Source organism: Mastigoproctus giganteus, chromosome 7, assembly GCF_048544385.1.
Source record: "Mastigoproctus giganteus isolate SK-2022 chromosome 7, ASM4854438v1, whole genome shotgun sequence".
Lineage (NCBI taxonomy): Eukaryota > Metazoa > Arthropoda > Arachnida > Uropygi > Thelyphonidae > Mastigoproctus > Mastigoproctus giganteus.
This window is the reverse complement of record NC_143581.1, coordinates 155,139,574-155,160,196: the sequence shown is the minus strand read 5'-3', so window position 1 is coordinate 155,160,196 and position 20,623 is coordinate 155,139,574. Positions and strand designations below refer to the sequence as shown.

General features: G+C 39.7%; 1 protein-coding gene across 1 annotated transcript in view; it reads left to right on the top strand.

Annotated features, from left to right (window-relative positions):
• Positions 1–20,623, top strand: part of LOC150083272 (sodium channel protein para-like) — a 1,345,866-nt gene that overhangs the window by 917,993 nt on the left and 407,250 nt on the right. Inside the window, exon 20 of the mRNA XM_090377950.1 lies at positions 221–398. Coding sequence (XP_090234076.1) covers positions 221–398 — 178 coding nt within the window. The remainder of the gene's footprint in view (positions 1–220; positions 399–20,623) is intronic.

The window sequence follows — 20,623 nt, the reverse complement described above, 5'->3', positions numbered from 1 at the left end:
ATAACAAACAAACAAACAAACTGATTACAAAAAATTCTTTATGGTCAAATTTTGGTGATTGATTGCAATGAAACTCCAATGGTAAATAAAGACTAATTATACATAGAAGATATGTACAGCACAGTTATTATACTTTTAGTTTCATACTAGCATCAGCAGTAAATTCAGAATGGCTAATGTTTTATCTGTTTTTTCTCCTGTAATCCTATTATCATTGCAGAGTATTCGAGCTAAACTAACAAATCAAATTGCTGACCAAACAGACATATGTGAAGAAACAGAAAGTCCTGGAGATATTTTGGCTGATGGACAGATTTTAATGATAAAGAAAAAAAGGCCTAAGGAAATTACAGATGTGGAGGTAGTTGTTGGAGATAGTTTAGAAATTGCTATACAAGGCAAGTTTAGTTTATCTTTTTTTAACTCTCTCTCTCTCTCTCTCTCTCTTTCTCCCCCCCCCCCATCCCTTGTGTTATTTATTTCAATAAATGTAGGTCATTATTTAAGGAATATTTCAAGCTGATTAATAATTTGTAAAAATTGTTCATTCAAGATAGAAAAAAAAAAGAGTGATAAAAAAAAGAAGACAGATTTAAATGTGCAGCGCAAACTAAGTACCAATCAGTGTGTGGTACCATCAAAGTTCAAAGCTTACACGGTAAGCAGTTGGAATTAGCAGAACTAGATTAATGTGATATCAGAATAGATATCACAGAAAAAAAGTGGATATCACAGATATGTGATATCACAGAAAAAAAGTGGATGGACACGGGAGAGCTGCACCCAAACAAAAATTATAAATTAAGCTATGGGGCGGGGGGTTCAAAAAAGATTTGTATTCGACCAGAAGTAGTTGTGATAGAAGATTGAAACACACACCATGCATTACACTTTTTCAACATAGCCACCAGAGAAAATGACAAATTTTTGCAAACTCTCAATACACTTCCACAAGCCAGTTTTGTAGAAGTCCTCTGACTGTTCTCCAAACCACAACTCGAGAGCAGAAAATCACCTCATCATCAGCAGGAAAGTATTTTCCATGAAGAAAGAGCTGCATGCCAGGAAAGAGGAAGAAATCTGAGGTATAAGGTTGGGAGAAAAAGCAGGGTGTGGCAATATTTCACTATTTCCTGGCATATTGACAACAAAGACAGGAAAGGAGTCAGAAGTCTGGGTACCCATTTAGCAGATACTTTACTCATATGCAACTGTTGACAGATGATGTTCTCCACTGTAACCTGGCAGTCTTCTCCTACACTAATTTGGAGCTCTGCAGCTAGTTCTTTGACACTAATACATTGATCTTCCAGGAATAATGCTTCCATTTTTACAACACTCTCTTCTGTTACAGTAATTTCTGGGCATCCTGGGATTACTTCATCACCCTCTGAGGTTCTTCCGCATTTGAATTGGTTATACCAATATGTAACAACACTGTAACCTGGCAGTCTTCTCCATAAACAGTGACCCCATTTCTTCATGGATTGTTTTCCTTGCAAAAGAGAGGAACTGAATCACAGATCTGTATTCCACTTTATCCATTGTGACACTTTCTTCAGTACTGCAAAGAAAAAAAAAATAATTGTCAGTTCAAAACCAAAATCTGTGTGGTTGCTATAGAGATTTTATTTTATTTTTAACATATAATATACACAACAGGCATTCGCCCAGTTAAAGTGTATAACAGAGCAAAGGTTGTACAAAACATAAAAATAAATGGTAGACTAATATACTTTGTACAATGAAAGTTAATTCAAACAGGAAAAGTCCAATTCACAAAAATAAAAAAGATATTCATGACGTCAAGTCCAGCGCTATGTGAACTCGCAGAAAGCAGTTTGCTGCAGGAGACATCATCACACACACGAATTAATGAGGACATCTTTAGCCCAGAACTCATCCGTCAATCGGTCAACTTACTCCAAATAGTTCTGTGAAATTGTTTCTTGTTCACAGCCATATCCAAGTCAAACTTGTTCATGAGTGCCAATGTTCTTTTGAAGAAGGAGTTCCTGGATATCTCTAATCTGGAGTTACCGATGTGGAATGTAGTCTTCTGTCTAGTAGCCACCACTGGAGCGTGAAGGTCAATATGGCACAGAAGATCTGGCAGGTAGGTTGAACCAGCGAAGATGTGGTACAACAATTTGAGATCAAGAGCAGTTCGTCGAGTTTCCAAGTTTTGAAGCTTGAAGTAGGAACAGAGATTCCGGTAGAAGATTCTGTGGTAAAACATGGGGTTACGTCTGGAAAGATCGTGGATAAATTTCATCTGGAGCGATTCTATTTGCTGTATCATGTATGCATAGTGTGGGTTCCATATAGGAGAAGCAAACTCCACTATAGGGAGTATTGTTGTCTTAAATAGGAGCACAGAGAACTGAGGATCTTGAAATCTGTACGTCTGCCATTTAATGAAGCCAATTTGTTTTTTTTTCGCTTGGTTTAATATATTCCTAACATGTTTATCAAACCCACATGTAGCGGTTAAAGTAACTCCCAGATCTTTAACTTCGTCAACTCTGGAAATCGGCATCTCCTTGATGTAATATTCATTAACTAAAGTCTTAGTTTTCCTCGTAGCTGCAAAGGAAATAGAGCTGCATTTCCTAGTGTTAACCTCCAAACCATTCAAAGCAACCCAATCAGCAAAAGAGTTGAGAGCAGCCTGAAGGTTAACAGCATCATCTTGACTGCTGATACGTGAATATAGTTTCACATCATTGGCAAACATTAGTGTCTTGACACCATCTCTCTCAACAAATTGCGGTAGATCGTTGATAAAGATGGTGAATAAAAGAGGCCCAAGAGATGATCCCTGTGGTACTCCTCTCAATGGAAAAAATTCCCTTGAGACTTCCTGTCCGATGATCACCCTATGTTTTCTATATGAAATATAGCTCATCAACCAGGATAATAAAGGGTCAAGTATTCCATAGTGGCTTAGTTTTTGAGCAAGTTGATTATGAGGGACACTGTCGAAAGCCTTAGTAAGGTCTGTGTAGATCACATCAACCTGTCCCCCGCGATTGACGGTGTCTAGAACCTGTTGCCAGATGGTGAGAAGATTAGTGGTAGTTGATCGGCCCCTGGTGAAGCCATGTTGGCAGTCGCAGATAAAGTGATGAAAATATTCCATTAATCGGTGGTGAATGACAGTGTCCAGAATTTTTGCCAGCGAGTTCATAAGGCAGATGGGATGGTAATTCTCTAGTGAGTGGTTTGCACTTCTCTTTGGGATAGGAATAACATTAACAGTTTTGAAGTGAGTGGGGCAGATACCAGACTTAACGGAAAGACTGAAAATATGCAATATTATATATTTAAGTTGTGGAAAGCATTTCTTCCACAAGATAAGTGGAATCTTATCTGGGCCTGCAGAAAAATCTTTTGTTAGTTTCCGAAGCGCTTGAATGATATCGACTGTGTCCACCGAGAGATTATTCAGTGTATCATCCTTAATGACTTGAAATTGATAAGCTGAAGCAGCAGCAGTAGCTGCTGTTTTCTCTGAAAAGGAGGAGAAAAAGGTCGCAAAAAGATCTGCTTTAGTTTTGTCACAGGTTATAGGCTTTCCATCGGAATCAATGATCCTGGTTCCTGTTCAGCAGTTATTAGAATTCTTTAGCATGTTCCAGAATGGCTTCAGGTCTCCATTTACTGTGAAACTGTGTTGAATTGATTGAATATAACGAGCGTACTGATTTCTGATCATCCTTTTAACGTTACTTCTGTGTTCCTTGAACAGTGCCATATATGTTTCATTATGTGTCGTCCTAAAGTGTTTTCTGCACTGTTCTTTGGCTCGTATAATCGCAATTATGTCTGTCGTGATCCAATGAGGGAATCTTTTCCTGTAATTTTTACTAAGAGGTACGAACCCTTGAATGATAGAGGAGATTGTGCTAATAAGATGATCGGTGACTGCGTCAAGATCATTAATCCGTGGGAAGGAGAACCAATCAATGCAATCGAGCTCACGCCCTAATAGTTGCCAGTCTGCTCTCCTAAAGTTCAGCTTGGCTGGGACCGGATTAGTGCATCTACTCTTCTGTGATATGTTTATTTGACAGTTTAAAGCCTTGTGATCAGACGGCAGAAATGAAACTGCTTCTAAAATAAGGATCTGCTTGGATGCAAAAATGAGATCCAGCATCGCCTTGCCTCTAGTACAAGTATTGTTATACTGCTTGAGACCCAGTTCAGACATGATGTCATATAGCAGCTTAGTTGTAGCGGTTGACTCCTCAATGCCTAGTGGAGAATGTTGAGTATTTCAGGGTATCAAACAAAAAATATTTCATCTTTCTACTACAACTACTTCTGGGTGAATACAAATCACTTTTTGATTTGTATTCACCTTGCCTTCTGGAAGTTGGTGACTCCATTGTCAGGGAAACGGGGAACATGCTATGTAAAAAGGATAGGTGGAACAGGACCACCTATGTCTGCCGGGGCAAAGGTTGATGACATTGTAGAGCAAATATCTTTTAAGGGAACAAAGGGTGATATTGTTGTACATGTTGACACTAATGATATTAAGAGTAGGAAACCGGCAGAATTACTTAACAAGTACAGGTCGCTGTTGAAAAAAAAGCCGTGAATTAGGGTTGAATTTGAAAGTGTCTGCAATTCTGCCCAGACACGACAGGAGGGAGTATATGATGAGAGCCATGTCGATCAATTCGGCCCTGGAAAGATTGTGCAAGGCTCAAGGGGTAGACTTTTTTTCAGCCTGGTCTGTGATGGGATGGGATAAACTTAAATAGAAAGGGTGCAAGAATATTTGCTGATGCTATCGAGGCAGTGTTAGATGAGTCGGAAAACTGCAAGCTTGGGGGGGGGATACAAGGACCAATGGATTAACAGTAGCTACTGGCAGAGGTGAAAATGATTCTTGCACTGCTTCTATTGGAATGAGCAGCAGCCTGGAAAACAAGATGCAGGGTATTTCAGAGACTGCTGGAAGTCATTGCGGTACAACTAAACACATGGGTTCTGTTAGGGTAGCTGAGAATAGGATCAGGTGCATGTATACTTGCATGTACACCAATGCTAGGAGTTTGGTAAATAAATTTGATGAATTTGAGGTATTGCTCGGAACAACAAAGGCAGATATTGTTGCGATATCAGAGACGTGGTGTCACACAGTTATAAGGAATGCAGAACTGGAATTTGGGAAGTACAATCTGTACAGGAAGGATAGACTGGATAGCAAGGGAGGAGGGGTTACGCTATTAGTTAAGAAACACATAAAATCCAAGGAAGAGAAGCCAGTCGACATCGCTGGACAGTGCAGTGTCGAGTCAGTTTGGTATGACATAAGCATTGGGAGATCAAAATTGAGAGTAGGAGTGTGTTATAGGCCTAATGACTCTGATGAGTATAATAAGTAACTGTACAGGGAAATAGAGTGGGCCAGTAAATCAGAGAGTCTTATAATGGGAGATTTTAATTTCCCAGATATTGACTGGAATTTGTGGGTTAGTCACTCACACATTAGCAAGACTTTTGTGGATTTATTGGATGATTGTTTTCTACATCAGCATGTTCGGTAGACAACTAGAGGGAGTAATACTCTTGATCTGATTATCAGTAGTGATTCTTCATGCAAAGAATCTGCAGATAAAGGAACCACTAGGTGGCAGTGATCACAGTGTGCTGAAGTGGGATTTGCTCAAAGAGGTAACTAATATCAGGGGTAAAGGAAAGGGTTTTTGCTTTGGTAAAGGTGACTGCGGTGGTCTGAGAGTATTTAAATTCTATACGGTGGGATCAACTGATGATGTTACCAACAGAAAATTCAAAATGGGAAGCATTCAAAGAATTTATCTTGGAAGCTACTAGGCTTTCCATACCAACTAAGAAATATTGTTCAAGGTTCAGGCATAAATGGATGTCAGATGAACTAATGAGACATGTGACATAGAAGAAAAATGCATGGGATACATATATATTAATGGGTGACATGGAAGCCTATAATAGATATAAGCTGCTCTGTAACCAAGACACAAAGGAGATTAGGCAGGCAAAGGCAGATTATGAGAAATCCTTAGCAAAGGATTCAAAGAAAAACAACAAAGAGTTCTTTACCTATGTAAACTAGAAGGAAAGGGATGAATCAGATTGTTCAACTGGATATTGATGGTTCAACTGTTGATGATCCTGCTCAGGTGGCTAACAAACTAAATGAGTATTTTGCATCTACATTCACCCATGAGGAGTTATTTCCAGAGCAGAATGACTGAGGTGAGTTAAAATCTGGCAGTGAGCTGGATGATTTTGTTATAACTGAGAGGAAAGTCGAGGAGAAATTGTTGAAGATAAACATAAAAATATGATATACAGGAATTTTTCTAGCAGGGATAAGGAGTTGATTATCCCCTTATCACCCAGGGTGGATGGTATTTATCCAGTTATATTAAAAGAGGCAGCAAAGTAAGTAAGCAAACCCTTAGCCATAATTATGAGAGCTTCTTTGGACTCGGAGGAGGTACCCATGGACTGGAGATGTGCAAATATGCCCCAATTCAGAAAGGAGGATCAAAGGGCAACACAAGTAATTATAGACCTGTTAGTTTAACTTCTGTTCCAGGAAAATTAATGGAGACACTGGTTAAAGAAGCACTGCAGGATCATCTAGACAAGACTTCAGTTATAGCTCGGACACAGCATGGTTTTGTTAAGAGAAAATCTTGCCTGACCAATTTGATCGGATACAATGATGTTGTCACCAAGGAACTGAATGCAGGGAATAACTTTGATATCATATATTTGGATCTTAGAAAGGCTTTTGATACTGTTGCACATGGAAGACTGCTGCACAAATTGGAGCAATGTGGCATTGGAGGCAAATTGCTGCTATGGATAGAGGGATGGTTGAGTGGGAGAAGCCGACCGGGCAAGCCGGGTGGGTAAAGTGCCTGCCTGGCAACCCAAAGGTCACGGGTTTGATTCCTGCCTTAGGCTTGGATCAATGTACTGCAAAAACCTTGGGAGGTGCATTATGGCCACAGAAGCCTATGTGCCAACAACTACCAAAAAAAAAAAAAAGAGTGGAAGAAGACAGAGAGTGGTAGTCAATGGACACTGCTCATCATGGACTAATGTTATTAGTCGAGTCCCTCAGGGTTCAGTATTGGGTCCATTGTTGTTTTCTGTATTTATAAATGATATTGATGATGGTATATATCAAGCTTAATGTCCAAGTTTGCAGATGATATGAAGGTTGGCAGGGTTGTTAAGGACACTAATGACAGTATGCTGCTGCAACAGGATCTAGAAAAGTTGAGCAGATGGGCTGAGATGTGGCAAATGAAGTTTAACATTGACAAATGTAAAGTACCATATCTGGGAAGCAGCAACCCTTGAGTGACGTATCAACCCTGTGGTACTACACTGACAGTGGTAGAGAACGAAAAGGACATGGGGGTAATTGTGCAGGCAGATGTGAAGTTTGCTGAGCAGCGCAGACGGTCAGCAAGAGTAGCTCATAGTGTCTTGTCAATGATATATAGGAATTTTTATAGCAGGGATAAGGAGGTGATTATCCCCTTATATAAGGCAATGGTCAGGCCACACCTTGAGTACTGTATACAGGTCTGGAGGCTTCAATTTTAAAAGGATGTAGAGCTGTTGGAATGAGTATAGAGAAGGGCAACAAGATTAGTAAATGGAACAAAGGGTTGCTCTTTTGAAGAAAGGCTTAAATTTTGCAAATTACAGTGTTTGGAAACTAGGCACCTGCGAGGTGATCTGATTGAGGTGTATAAAGCCTTGAATGGTTTGAGCATGCTCAATGTTGATGGAATTCTTCCTCTTGCTCAGAATAATCATTTGAGAGGGTAAATTCAAATTGAGGGAAGACAGATGTAGGATAGATGTGGGGAAGTTTGACTTTAGCCAGCGGGTGGTTGGTTGGTGGAACAGACTTCTATCCTTTGTTGTGGAAGCTGATAGGCTGAGCTGGACAGGTACTTGGAACGAACGGAGGGGTGAAATGGGAGCGTGTTTTTTTTTTTTTTTTTTTTTTTCCCTTTTGGCTGATGCTGCATAAGCTTGCTTTCTTGCATCATATGCCTCTACTAAGTAAGGCACAGCTCTAGGAATGCAGGGCAATCGCTTCTAGAATTAGTTTGGAAGAAAGACTAAATGGCAGAAAGTATTATCTAGCATTAGTAAAGGCATATAATGCAAGAAAGCAACCTTATACAGCCTCAGCAAAAAAAAAAAAAGAAAAAGGTTCCATTTCACTCATCCATTCATTCCTAAAATTTGTCCAGTTCTTCCTTGAATTTATTTAAGCTGTCGCCGACTGGGCTAGCCCGGTGGGTAAAGTGCCTGCCTGGCAACCCAAAGGTCGCGGGTATGAATCCTGCCTCAGGCTTGGATCAGAGTAAATGCAAAAACTTTGGGAGTTGCATTATGGCCACAGAAGCCAATGCACTAACAACTAACAAAAAAAAAATTTAAGCTATCAACTTCCACAATAACAGATGGATGTTTGTTCCAGCAATAAACCACTCACTGGATAAAGGCAAATGTCCACACATCTATTCTACAACTGTCTTTCCTCAATTTAAATTTATTTATTTAATTTTTTTTTTTTTTTTTTTTTGGTAGTTGTATGCACATCGGCTTCTGTGGCCATAATGCACGTCCCAAGGTTTTTGCAGTACTTTGATCCAAGCCCGAGGCGCGATTCAAACCCTCGACCTTTGTGTTGCCAGGCAGGCACTTTACCCACCTGGCTAGCCCGGATGGCTGTTTCTTTTGAATTTATGCCCCCTCAGGTGCACACTCTGAGCAAAATAAAAAAGCCCATCAGCATTGAGCTTGCTCAAACCATTCAAAGCCTGATACACACCTCAATCAGATTACTCACAGATTGCAATGCTGCATTTTGCAGAACTTAAGCCTTTCTTGGTAAGAGTACCCTATTTGTTCACCTCACCAATCTCGTTGCCCTTCTCTGTACTCGTTTCAACAACTTTACATCCTTTCTAAAACGAAGCCGCCAGACCTATATGCAGTATTCAAGGTGTGTTCTGACCATTGCCTAATACCAAAGGTTATAATCACCTCCTTATCCCTGCTAGCAAAGTTCCTATATCTCATTGACCAGATCCCCATGAGCTGCTCTGGCAGACTGTCTGAACTGCTCAGAAAACTTCATATCTGACTGCACAATTACCCCCAGGTATCTTTCATTCCTCCGTAGCCGAGTGGGCGGGAGCGGGAGTGCAGTAGCACACGCGCTCTTTGAGTAGACTGGGGTTCAAGCCCCTGACTGCTGAATACGGTCGATCTGCCAACCCGCACTGGACTAGCGTGGCAGATTATGGTCCATTTTCCCTCAGCATGAATTGTTGGGGAGGCTTCCACCCTGCAGTGGGTTGATAATGGCTGTACTTTACTTTTTTTTTTTTTTTATCTTTCATTCTCAAATACCCTGACTGTAACACCACTCAATTGGTGTATTTCTTGGGGATTACTGCTACCCATATGCAGTACTTTGCATTTGTCAATGATAAACTTCAGTTGCCACTTCTCAACCCACCTGCCCAACTTTTCTAGATCCTGTTGCAGTAGTGTATTGTTGTTAACAACCCTGCAAACATGGATACGAAGCCTGATATACCTTCATCAGTATCATTGATAAACATAGCCCAACAACGAACCCTGGAGGACTCCACTAATAACATTAGTCCACGACGAAGAGCAGTGTCCATTGATTACCACTCTCTGTCATCTCCCACTCAACCATCCCTTTATCCATTGTAGCAACTTGCTCTTAATGCCATACCACTCCAATTTGTGCAGAAGTCTTTCATGTGCAACAGTATCAAAAGCTTTCCTGAAATCCCAGTATATGATATCAAAATTATTTTTTTCATCCAGTTCCTCTGTACCACATCATAGTATCCAATAAAATTTGTCAGACACGACTTCCCCTTAACAAACCCATGCTGTGTCTGAACTATAACTGCAATCTTGTCTAGATGATCCTTCAATGCTTCTTTAACCATTGATTCCATTTTTCCCCCGGGAACAGAAGTTATACCAATAAGTCTGTAATTACATGAGTCCACCTTTGTGAATTCGGGATAAATTGCACATCTGCAGTCCATGGGGATTTCCCTTTTGTCTAAGGCTGCTCTCATAATTTTGGCTAAGAGTTTGCTTACTTGATTTGCTGCCTCTTTTAATATAACTGGTTAGATCCCATCCAGCCCCAGGTGCCTTTCTTATGTTTAACTTCAACAATTTCTCCCCCTCTTTGCTCTCAGTTATTACAAAATCATTTAGCTCCATGTTAAAAAAGAAAAGCCTAGTAGCTTCCACGATTTATCCCTTGAATGCTTCCCATTTAGAATTTGCTTTTGGTAACATCATCAGTTGGTCCTCACTGTATAGAATTTAAAAACTATCTGAGACCACTGTAGTCAACTTTACAAAAAGCACAAACCCTTCCCTTTACCCCTGATGATAGTTACATCTTTGAGTAAATTCCACATCAGTACACTGTGATCACTGTTGAGAGGGCATAAATTCAAATTGAGGAAAGACAGTTGTAGGATAGATGTGTGGAAGTTTGCCTTTAGCCAGCGGGTGGTTGATTGCTGGAACAAACCTCCATCTGTTGTTGTAGAAGTTGATAGCTTAAACAGATTCAAGGCAGAACTAGACAAACATTTGGAGTGAGTGGATGGGCGAAATGAGAAGAGGGTGTGTGTGTGTGTGTGTGTGTGTTTTGGCTGATGCTATATAAGCTTGCTTTCTTGCATCATGTGCCCTTGCTAATGCTAATGCTATATAATAATGAAATCACTGCCACCTAGTGGTTATTTTATCTGCAGATTGTTAATGCATGAATAATTACTGCTGATAATCAGATCAAGATTATAATTTCCTCAGATTGCCTGTCGAACATGCTGTTATCATCAGAATTCAGTTATCCAGTAAATTCACAAAAGTCTTGTAGTGTGCGAATGACCAACCCACAAATTCCATTTAATATCTTGGAAGTTAAAATTGCCCATTATAAGACAATCTGATTTACTATCTCGCTGTATTTCTCTGTACAGTTGTTTGTTGTACTCATCAGGGTTATTAGGCCTATAACACACTCCTACCCTAATTTTTGCTTTCCCATTGCTTATGCTACACCAAACTAACTCAGCATTGCACTTTCCACCCATGTCAACTGGATGCTCTTCCTTAGATTTTGTGTGTTTCTAGTAGAGTTACGTGTGTTAAAAAATGTAAGATGGAAAGTCAGGTGATTAAACTTGTTTGTGCTCAATTGAAGGCTCAAAAATAAAATAAAAAAGAGAAATAGAATAGCTCTTTAACCTTTTCATGAGTATGTACATAGATGTAAATTTTTCAAGTACATTTCCAATAATGTGTTATCATATCTGTGAATTGTCTTGAAATTTTCACAATATACACTGCCATCTCTTATATGCCATCTAATAATACACACAGTTTTAATTGAAGGCAGTGCAGAAATATCTTTGAAAATCAGAGGAGAAGGACATCACACCTGTTGGCCATTACTATCTGATTTTATTATTATTAGTAGTATTAGTAGTAGAAAACAATACAAAGAAGCAAGCTGACACAGCATCAGCCAGAGGGAAAAAAATCACTTAATGCATTACCTGACATCCTCTAATAATTTGTCCAGTATTTCCTTAAATTTGTTCAAATTACCCATTTCCACAACACCAGATGGAAGTTAGCCCCAACAATTAACTACCATCTGGTTGAATGAAAATTTTTGCAAATATATATTGCAACTATACTTCCTCAATTTATTTAAATGTAGGCTCCCCACATCTGTTGTTTATACAAGAGTAGAAAAGCCATCAACATTAAGCTTACTTAATCCATTCAAACCCTTAAACACCTCAATCAGATCTCCTTGCAGGGCCTACTCTCCAGCTGCTGCACTTTGCAAAACTGAAGTCTTTTCTTGGTAAAAGAACTCTTTTGTTTTCCATACTCACTAATCTTCTCGCTCTTATTTGCTTCCATTAGAACAGATCCACATCATATCTCAACTGAAGCTTCCAGACCTCTATGCAGTACTCAGGGTATGGACTAACCATCACCTTATACAACAGGATAATCACTTTCACAAACATTTCACAAGTTGCACATTTTTTTAGGCTGTGATGCATTGGAGAATCTCCCCCCTCAGTTCTCCCCCAAGTCACAGCACTCCTGCCACTTTGTGTCCGTTGCTTTGCTGCTCTAGTTTGGGGCATGATACTTTAAATTAATAAAATCAATAAATTAAATTAATTAAATGTCAATACTACGCTATCTAATAGAAACAGTGAAGCATAATACTCTATAAATTATACGTTAGAGCTACCTAACTACCTTCATTAAAAATTTGAATTCCCTACCACTATAAACAAAAACAATGGCTGCAAGATTCGAACGAAATAACGGATTAAATATTACGTATATCTACAAAAACTATTTATCTAAATTAAAATAAAAATAACCAGCGTAACTATAACTATAAGACTAAGTATTAAGTATAATATAAAATAACAATTATGTAAATAAAAAGGCAAACACTTATCGTTTTTTTTTCGGAGCCAGCAACTGACAGCTGTAATTTTTAAAGAGAGTCAGCGCCCTCTCCAGATGGGTTGAGAGGTTACCACCTCTCAACTCATCTGCCAAAATTTTTAGATCATGTTTCAGTAGTGTACTGTCATTAACAACTCTGGCAACCTTCTTACCATCTGTACACTTGGACATTAAGCCTGATATACCATTGATAGTTATCAATATCATTGATAACTACAGGAAATAAAAATGGACACAGCACCAAATCCTGGAGAACTCCACTGATAACATTAGTCCAAGAAGAGCAGTGTCCATTGATTACGACTCTGTCTTCTCCCACTCAACCATTCCTTTATTCATAGCAGCAACTTTCCCTTAATGCTATACTGTTCCAATTTGTACAGCAGTCTTCCGTGTGCAACAGTATCAAAAGCCTTCCTGAAATCCAAATATATGATATCAAAATTATTATTTGCATCAAGTTCCTTTGTGACCACATCATAGTATACAATCAAACTAGTCAGTCACTTAACAAATCTATGTTGTATCTGAACTATAACTGCAATCTTATCTAGATGATCCTGGAATACTTTTTTAACAAGTGACTCCATTATTTTCCCAAGATCAGAAGTTAAACTAACAGGTCTGTACTTACTCCTGTCCGCCTTTGTGAATTGGTGATACATTTGCACATTTCCCGTCCATGAGTACCTCCCCTGAATCCAAGGATTTTCTCTTAATTTTGGCTAAGGGTTTGGAGGGATACAAGGACGAATATATTAACAGTACCCAATGGCAGAGGTGAAAGTGATTCTTCCACTGCTTCTATTGGAATGAGCAGAAGCCTGAAAAACAAGATACAGGATATTTCAGAGACTGCTGGGAGTCATTGCGGTACAAGTAAACACATGGGTTGTGTTAGGGTAGCTAAGAATAGAAATAGGTGCCTGTATACTTGCGTGTACACCAATGCTAGGAGTTTGGTAAATAAATTTATGAATTTGAGGTATTGCTCAAAGCATCACAGGTGGATATTGTCGGGATATCAGAGATGTGGTGTCACACAGATATAAGGAATGCAGAACTGGAATTTGGGGAGTACAACGTCTACAGAAAGGATAGATAGGAAGGGAGGAGGGGTTATGCTATTAGTTAAGAAACACATAAAATACGAGGAAGTGCAGCCAGTCGACATCGCTGGACAGTGCACTGTTGAGTCAGTTTGGTGTGACATAAGCATTGGGAGATCAAAATTGAGAGTAGGAGTGTGCTATAGGCCTAATGACTCTGATGAGTATAATAAGAAACTGTACAGGGAAATAGAGTGGGCCAGTAAATCAGAGAGTCTTATAATGGGGGATTTTAATTTGCCAGATATTGACTGGAATTTGTGGGTTGGTCACTCACACACTAGCAAGGCTTTTGTGGATTTACTGGATGATTGTTTTCTACATCAGCATGTTTGGGAGGCAACTAGAGGGAGTATTACTCTTGATTTGATTATAAGTAGTGATTCTTCATGCATTAAGAATCTGCAGATAAAGGAACCACTAGGTGGTAGTGATCACAGTGTGCTGAAGTGGGATTTACTCAAAGACGTAACTACCATCAGGGGTAAAGGGAAGGGTTATTGGTTTCATAAAGGCGACTACGATGGTCTGAGACAGTATTTAAATTCTATATAGTGGGACCAACTGATGATGTTACCAACAGCAAATTCAAAATGGGAAGCATTCAAAAATTTATCTTGGAAGCTACTAGGCTTTACATACTAACTAAGAAATATTGTTCAAGGTTTAGGCCTAAATGGATGTCAGACGAACTAATGAGACATATGGCAGAGAAGAAAAATGCATGGGATACATATAAATTAATGGGTGACATGGAAGCCTATTATAGATATAAGCTGCTCTGTAACCAAGTCACAAAGGAGATTAGGCAGGCAAAGGAAGATTATGAGAAATCCTTGGCAACGGATGCAAAGAAAAACAGAAAAGAGTTCTTTACCGATGTAAACTCTAGAAGGAAAGGGATGAATTAGATTGGTCCACTGGATATTGATGGTTCAACTGTTGATGATCCTGCTCAGGTGGCTAACAAACTAAATGAGTATTTTGCATCTACATTCACACATGAGGAGTTATTCAGGAAGGGGAGTGCAGAGGTGAAGTAAACTCTGGCAGTGAGCTAGATGATTTTGTAATAACAGAGAGGAAAGTGGAGGAGAAATTGTTGAAGATAAACACAAGAAAGGCACCTGGGGTGGATGGGATCTATCCAGTTATATTAAAGGAGGCAGCAAAGGAAGTAAGCATACCCTTTGCCATAATTATGAGAGCTTCCTTGGACTCAGGGGAGGTACCCATAGACTGGAGATGTACAAATGTGACCGCAATTCACAAAGGAGGATCAAAGGCTGACACAAGTAATTATAGACCTGTGAGTTTAATTTCTCTTCTAGGAAAATTAATGGAGGCACTGGTTAAAGAAGCACTGCAGGATCATCTAGACAAGACTTCAGTTATAGCCCCGACACAGCATGGTTTTGTTAAGGGGAAGTTATGCCTGACCAATTTGATTGGATACTATGATACAGTCACAAAAGTACTGGATGCATGGAATAACTTTGACATTATATACTTGGATCTTAGAAAGGCTTTTGATACTGTTCCACATGGAAGACTGCTGCACAAATTGGAGCAGTGTGGCATTGAATGCAAATTGTTGCTATGGATAAAGGGGTGGTTGAGGGGGAGAAGACAGAGAGTGGTAATCAATGGATACTGCTCATCGTGGACTAATGTTATTAGTGGAGTCCCTCAGGGTTCAGTGTTGAGTCCATTATTGTTTTCTGTATTTATAAATAATATTGATGATGGTATATCAAGCTTAATGTCCAAGTTTGCAGACGATACAAAGGTTCGCAGGGTTGTTAAGGACACTATTAATGCTACGCTGCTGCAACAGGATCTGGAAAAGTTGAGCAGATGGGCTGAGAGGTGGCAAATGAAGTTTAACATTGACAAATGTAAAGTACTACATATGGGAAACAGCAAACCCAGAGTAACGTATCAACTCTGTGGTACTACACTGACAGTGGTAGAGAATGAAAAGGATCTGGGGGTAATTGTGCAGGCAGATATGAAGTTCTCTGAGCAGTGCAGATGGGCTGCAAGAGTAACTCATGGTGTCTTGTCAACGATATACAGGAATTTTTCTAGCAGGGATAAGGAGGTGATTAATCCCTCGTATAAGGCAATGGTCAGGCCACACCTTGAGTACTGTATATAGGTCTGGAGGCCTCATTCCAAGAAGGATGTAGAAATGCTGAAACAAGTACAGAGAAGGGCAACAAGATTAGTGAATGGAACAAAGGGTTTCTCTTATAAAGAAAGGCTAAAGTTTTGCAAATTACAGTGTCTTAAGACTAGGCACCGGCAAGGTGATCTGATAGAGGTGTATAAAGCCTTGAATTGTTTGAGCATGCTCAATTCTGATGGGATTCTTCCTCTTGCTGAGAATAATCACCTGAGAGGGCATAAATTCAAATTGAGGAAAGACAGATGTAGGATAGATGTGCAGAAATTTGCTTTTAGCCAGCAGGTAGTTGGTTGGTGGAGCAGACTTCCATCCCTTGTTTTGGAAGTTGATAGCCTAAATAAATTTAAGGTTCAACTGGACAGGTATTTCGAACAAACGGAGGGGTGAAGTGGAAGTTTTTTTTTGGCTGATGCTGCATAAGCTTGCTTTCTTGCATCATATGCCTCTACTAATGCTAATGCTTGCTTACTTCCTTTGCTGCCTCCTTTAATATACTGGATAGATCTCATTCACCTCAGGTGCCTTTGGTACGTTTAACTTCAATAATTTCTCCTCTCCCTTACTCTCAGTTGTTATAAAATCCATGGTAGAGTTTGATAAACTTCTGGCTTTCACTTCCCCACAGAATTCCTCCTTGTGTGAATGTAGATGCAAAATTCTCATTCAGTTTGTCAAAACTGAATGAGAATCATCATCAGTTGAACATCATCTAACTGAGCAGAATCATCATCAGTTGAACATCATCTAACTGAGCAGAATCATCATCAGTTGAACATCATCTAACTGAGCAGAATCATCATCAGTTGAACATCATCTAACTGAGCAGAATCATCATCAGTCGAACCATCGATGTCAAACCGACCAATCTGATTCATTCCCTTCCTTCTAGAATTTACAGAAATAAAGAAGTCTTTGCTGTTTTTCTTTGCATCCTTTGCCAAAGATTTCTTGTAATCTTCCTCCGCTTGCTTGACTTTTGTGATTTGATTACAGAGTAACTTATATCTCCCACAGGTTTCTGTGTTGCCTGATAATGTTTCTGCCTCCTATTTGTTTTTCTTCTCTGCCATGAGTCTCATTAGTTCATCTGACATCCCTTTGGCTTAAATGTTGAACAATATTTCTTATTTGGTATGAAAAGCCTACCAAATTGAAAAGTGTAACAAGCAATCACTAGTGAGTGGTACTGCCTGATATCCGAATCTAATTCATGATCAAAAATAAGTTTTGAAAGAAGGAAAGTTAACAGACTCTGAATTACAAACTTGTGGTAAAAGAAATCCTAAACAGGCCAATCAAGCCGACTACTGTAAGTATGTTTTCCTCACTTTTGGAGAAAGTCTACTCATGTTCTACCCTTTTAGCTTGAATAGGACCAGGGTATGTCTGCCAGGGGCAAAGGTTGATGACGTTATAGAGCAGATATCATCTTTTAAGGGCACAAAAGGTGATATAGTTGTACACGTTGGCACTAATGATATTAAGAGTAGGAGACCGGCAGAATTACTTAACAAGTACAGGTCACTGTTGAAAAAAAGCCGTGAAGTAGGGTTGAATTTGAAAGTGTCTGCAATTCTGCCCAGACACGATAGGAGGGAGTATATGATGAGAGCCTTGTTGATCAATTCGGCCCTGGAAAGATTGTGCAAGGCTCAAGGGGTAGAATTTTTTTCAGCCTGGACTGTACTTGTTAACAGGTGAGATTGCTTCTACAGGGACGGGATACACTTAAATAGAAAGGGTGCAAGAATATTTGCTGATGCTATCGAGGCAGTGTTAGGTGGGTCGGAAAACTGATAGCTTGGGGGGATACAAGGACTAATAGTTTAACAGTAGCCGTAGGCAGAGGTGAAGGTGATTCTTGCACAACTTCTATTAGAATAAGTAGCGACCTGGAGCGAGGGGTGTTGGGGGTTTCAGGGACGGATGTCAGTCATCGTGAAACAGGTGGGTATATGGGATGTGTAAGAGTGGCTGGGAATAGGAATAGGTGCATGTATACCAATGCTAGAAGTATAGTAAATAAATTTGAAGTGTTGGTCAAGACATCAAAGGCGGATATTGTTGGGATATCAGAGACGTGGTGTCACCCAGATATAAGGAATGCCGAACTGGAATTTGGGGAGTACAATGTGTACAGAAAGGATAGACAGGATAGGAAGGGAGGAGGTGTTATGCTGTTAATAAAGAAAAATATAAATTCAAAAGAAGTGCATCCAGTTGATATAGATGAACAGTGCACTGTTGAGTCAGTTTGGTGTGACATAAGCACTGCGAAAGCAAAAATTAGAGTAGGAGTGTGTTATAGGCCTAATGACTCAAATGAGTACAATGAACAATTGTACAGAGAAATAGAGTGGGCTAGTAAATCGGAATGTCTTATAATGGGGGATTTTAACTTCCCAGATATTGACTGGAACTTGTGGGTTGGGCATTCACACACTAGTCAGACTTTTGTGGATTTATTGGATGATTGTTTTCTGCAGCAGCATGTTCGAGAGGCAACCAGAGAAAGTAATACTCTTGATCTGGTTATCAGCAGTGATCATTCATGTATTAGGAATTTGCAGATAAAAGAACCACTAGGTGGCAGTGATCACAGTGTACTGATGTGGGATTTACTTAAAGATTTAATTACCATCAGGGGTAAAGGAAAGGGGTTTTTGCTTCCGTAAAGGCGAGTACAGTGGTCTCCGACAGTTTTTAAATTCTGTACAGTGGGACAACTGACGATGTTACCAACAGTAAATTCTAAGTGGGAAGCATTCAAGGAATTAATCGTGGAAGCTACTAAAAGTTTCATACCTATTAAGAAATATTGTTCAAGGTTTAGGCCTAAATGGTTGTCAAATGAACTAATGAGACTCGTAACAGAGAAGAAAAATGCATGGGATGCATATAAATTATCAAGCGACTCAGAAGCCTATGGCAGATATAAGTTAATCTGTAATCAGGTCACAAAGGAGGTTCGGCAGGCGAAGGCAGATTACGAGAAATCCTTGGCAAAAGATGCTAAGAAAAACAGCAAGTATTTCTTTACTTATATAAACTCTAAAAGGAAGGGGATGAATCTGATTGGTCCACTTGACATCGATGGTTCGAATGTTGATGATCCTGCTCAGATAGCAAACAAACTGAATGAGTATTTTGCATCGACATTCACACGTGAGGAATTATTAAGGTTTGAAAATGGCAAAAGGTTATCAAATTGTAGCAGGGTGCTTAATGATCTTGTAATAACTGAGAGCAAAGTGGAAGAGAAATTGTTGAAGTTAAACGTAAGAAAAGCACCTGGGGGGGATGGGATCTATCCAGTTATATTAAAGGAGGCGGCAAGGCAACTAAGCAAACCCTTAGCCATAATTATGAGAGCATCCTTTGACTCAGGGGAGGTTCCCACGGACTGGAGATGTGCAAATGTATCCCCAATTCACAAAGGGGGATCGAAGGGTGACACGAGTAATTACAGACCAGTTAGTTTAACTTCTGTTCCGGGTAAAATAATGGAGTCGCTGGTTAAAGATGCATTGCAGGATCATCTAGACAAGACTGCAGCAATAATTCAGACACAGCATGGGTTTGTTAAGGGAAAGTCTTGTCTGACAAATTTGATAGGATATTATGATGTGGTTACAAAGGAACTGGATGCAAAAAACAATTTTGATATCATATATTTGGATTTCAGGAAAGCTTTTGACACTGTGGCGCATGGTAGACTATTGTACAAATTGGAGCAGAATGGTATTAAGGGTAAGTTGCTACAATGGATAAAAGGATGGTTAAGTGCAAGAAGACAGAGGGTGGTAATCGATGGGTGCTGCTCTTCTTGGACTAATGTTATTAGTGGAGTCCCACAGGGTTCGGTGTTAGGTCCACTGTTGTTTTGTATATTTATCAATGATATTGATGAAGGTATATCAGGCTTAATGTCGAAGTTTGCAGATGATACAAAGGTTGGCAGGGTTGTTAATGACAGTAATGGCAGTGTGCTACTGCAACAGGATCTAGATAATTTGGGCAGATGGGCTAAGAAGTGGCAACTGAAGTTTAACCTTGACAAATGCAAAGTACTGCATATGGGTAGAAATAACCCCAGAGAAATGTACCAACTGTGTGGTAGAAAATGAAAAAGACCTGGGAGTAATTGTGCAGTCAGATATGAAGTTCTCTGAGCAATGCAGACAGGCTGCCAGGGCAGGTCATGGGGTTTTGTCAATGATATATAGGAATTTTGCTAGCAGGGAAAAGGAGGTGATTATCCCTCTGTATAAGGCAATGGTCAGGCCACGCCTTGAGTACTGCGTACAGGTCTGGAGACCTCATTTTAGGAAGGATGTACATTTACTTGAGCGGGTACAGAGAAGGGCAACAAGATTGGTGAGGGGAATGAAGGGATCCTCTTACCAAGAGAGGCTTAAGTTCTGCAAATTGCAGTGGCTGGAGACTAGGCACCTGCGCGGTGATCTGATTGAGGTATATAAGGCCTTGAATGGATTGAGCACGCTGAATTCTGATGGGATCCTTCCACTTGTTCAGATTACGAACCTAAGGGGGCATAAATTCAAATTAAGAAAAGACAGATGTAGAATAGATGTGCGGAAATTTACCTTTAGCCAGCGGGTGGTTAATTGCTGGAACAAACTTCCATCTGTCGTTGTGGAAATTGATAGCTTGAATAAATTTAAGGAGGAACTGGACAGGCATTTGG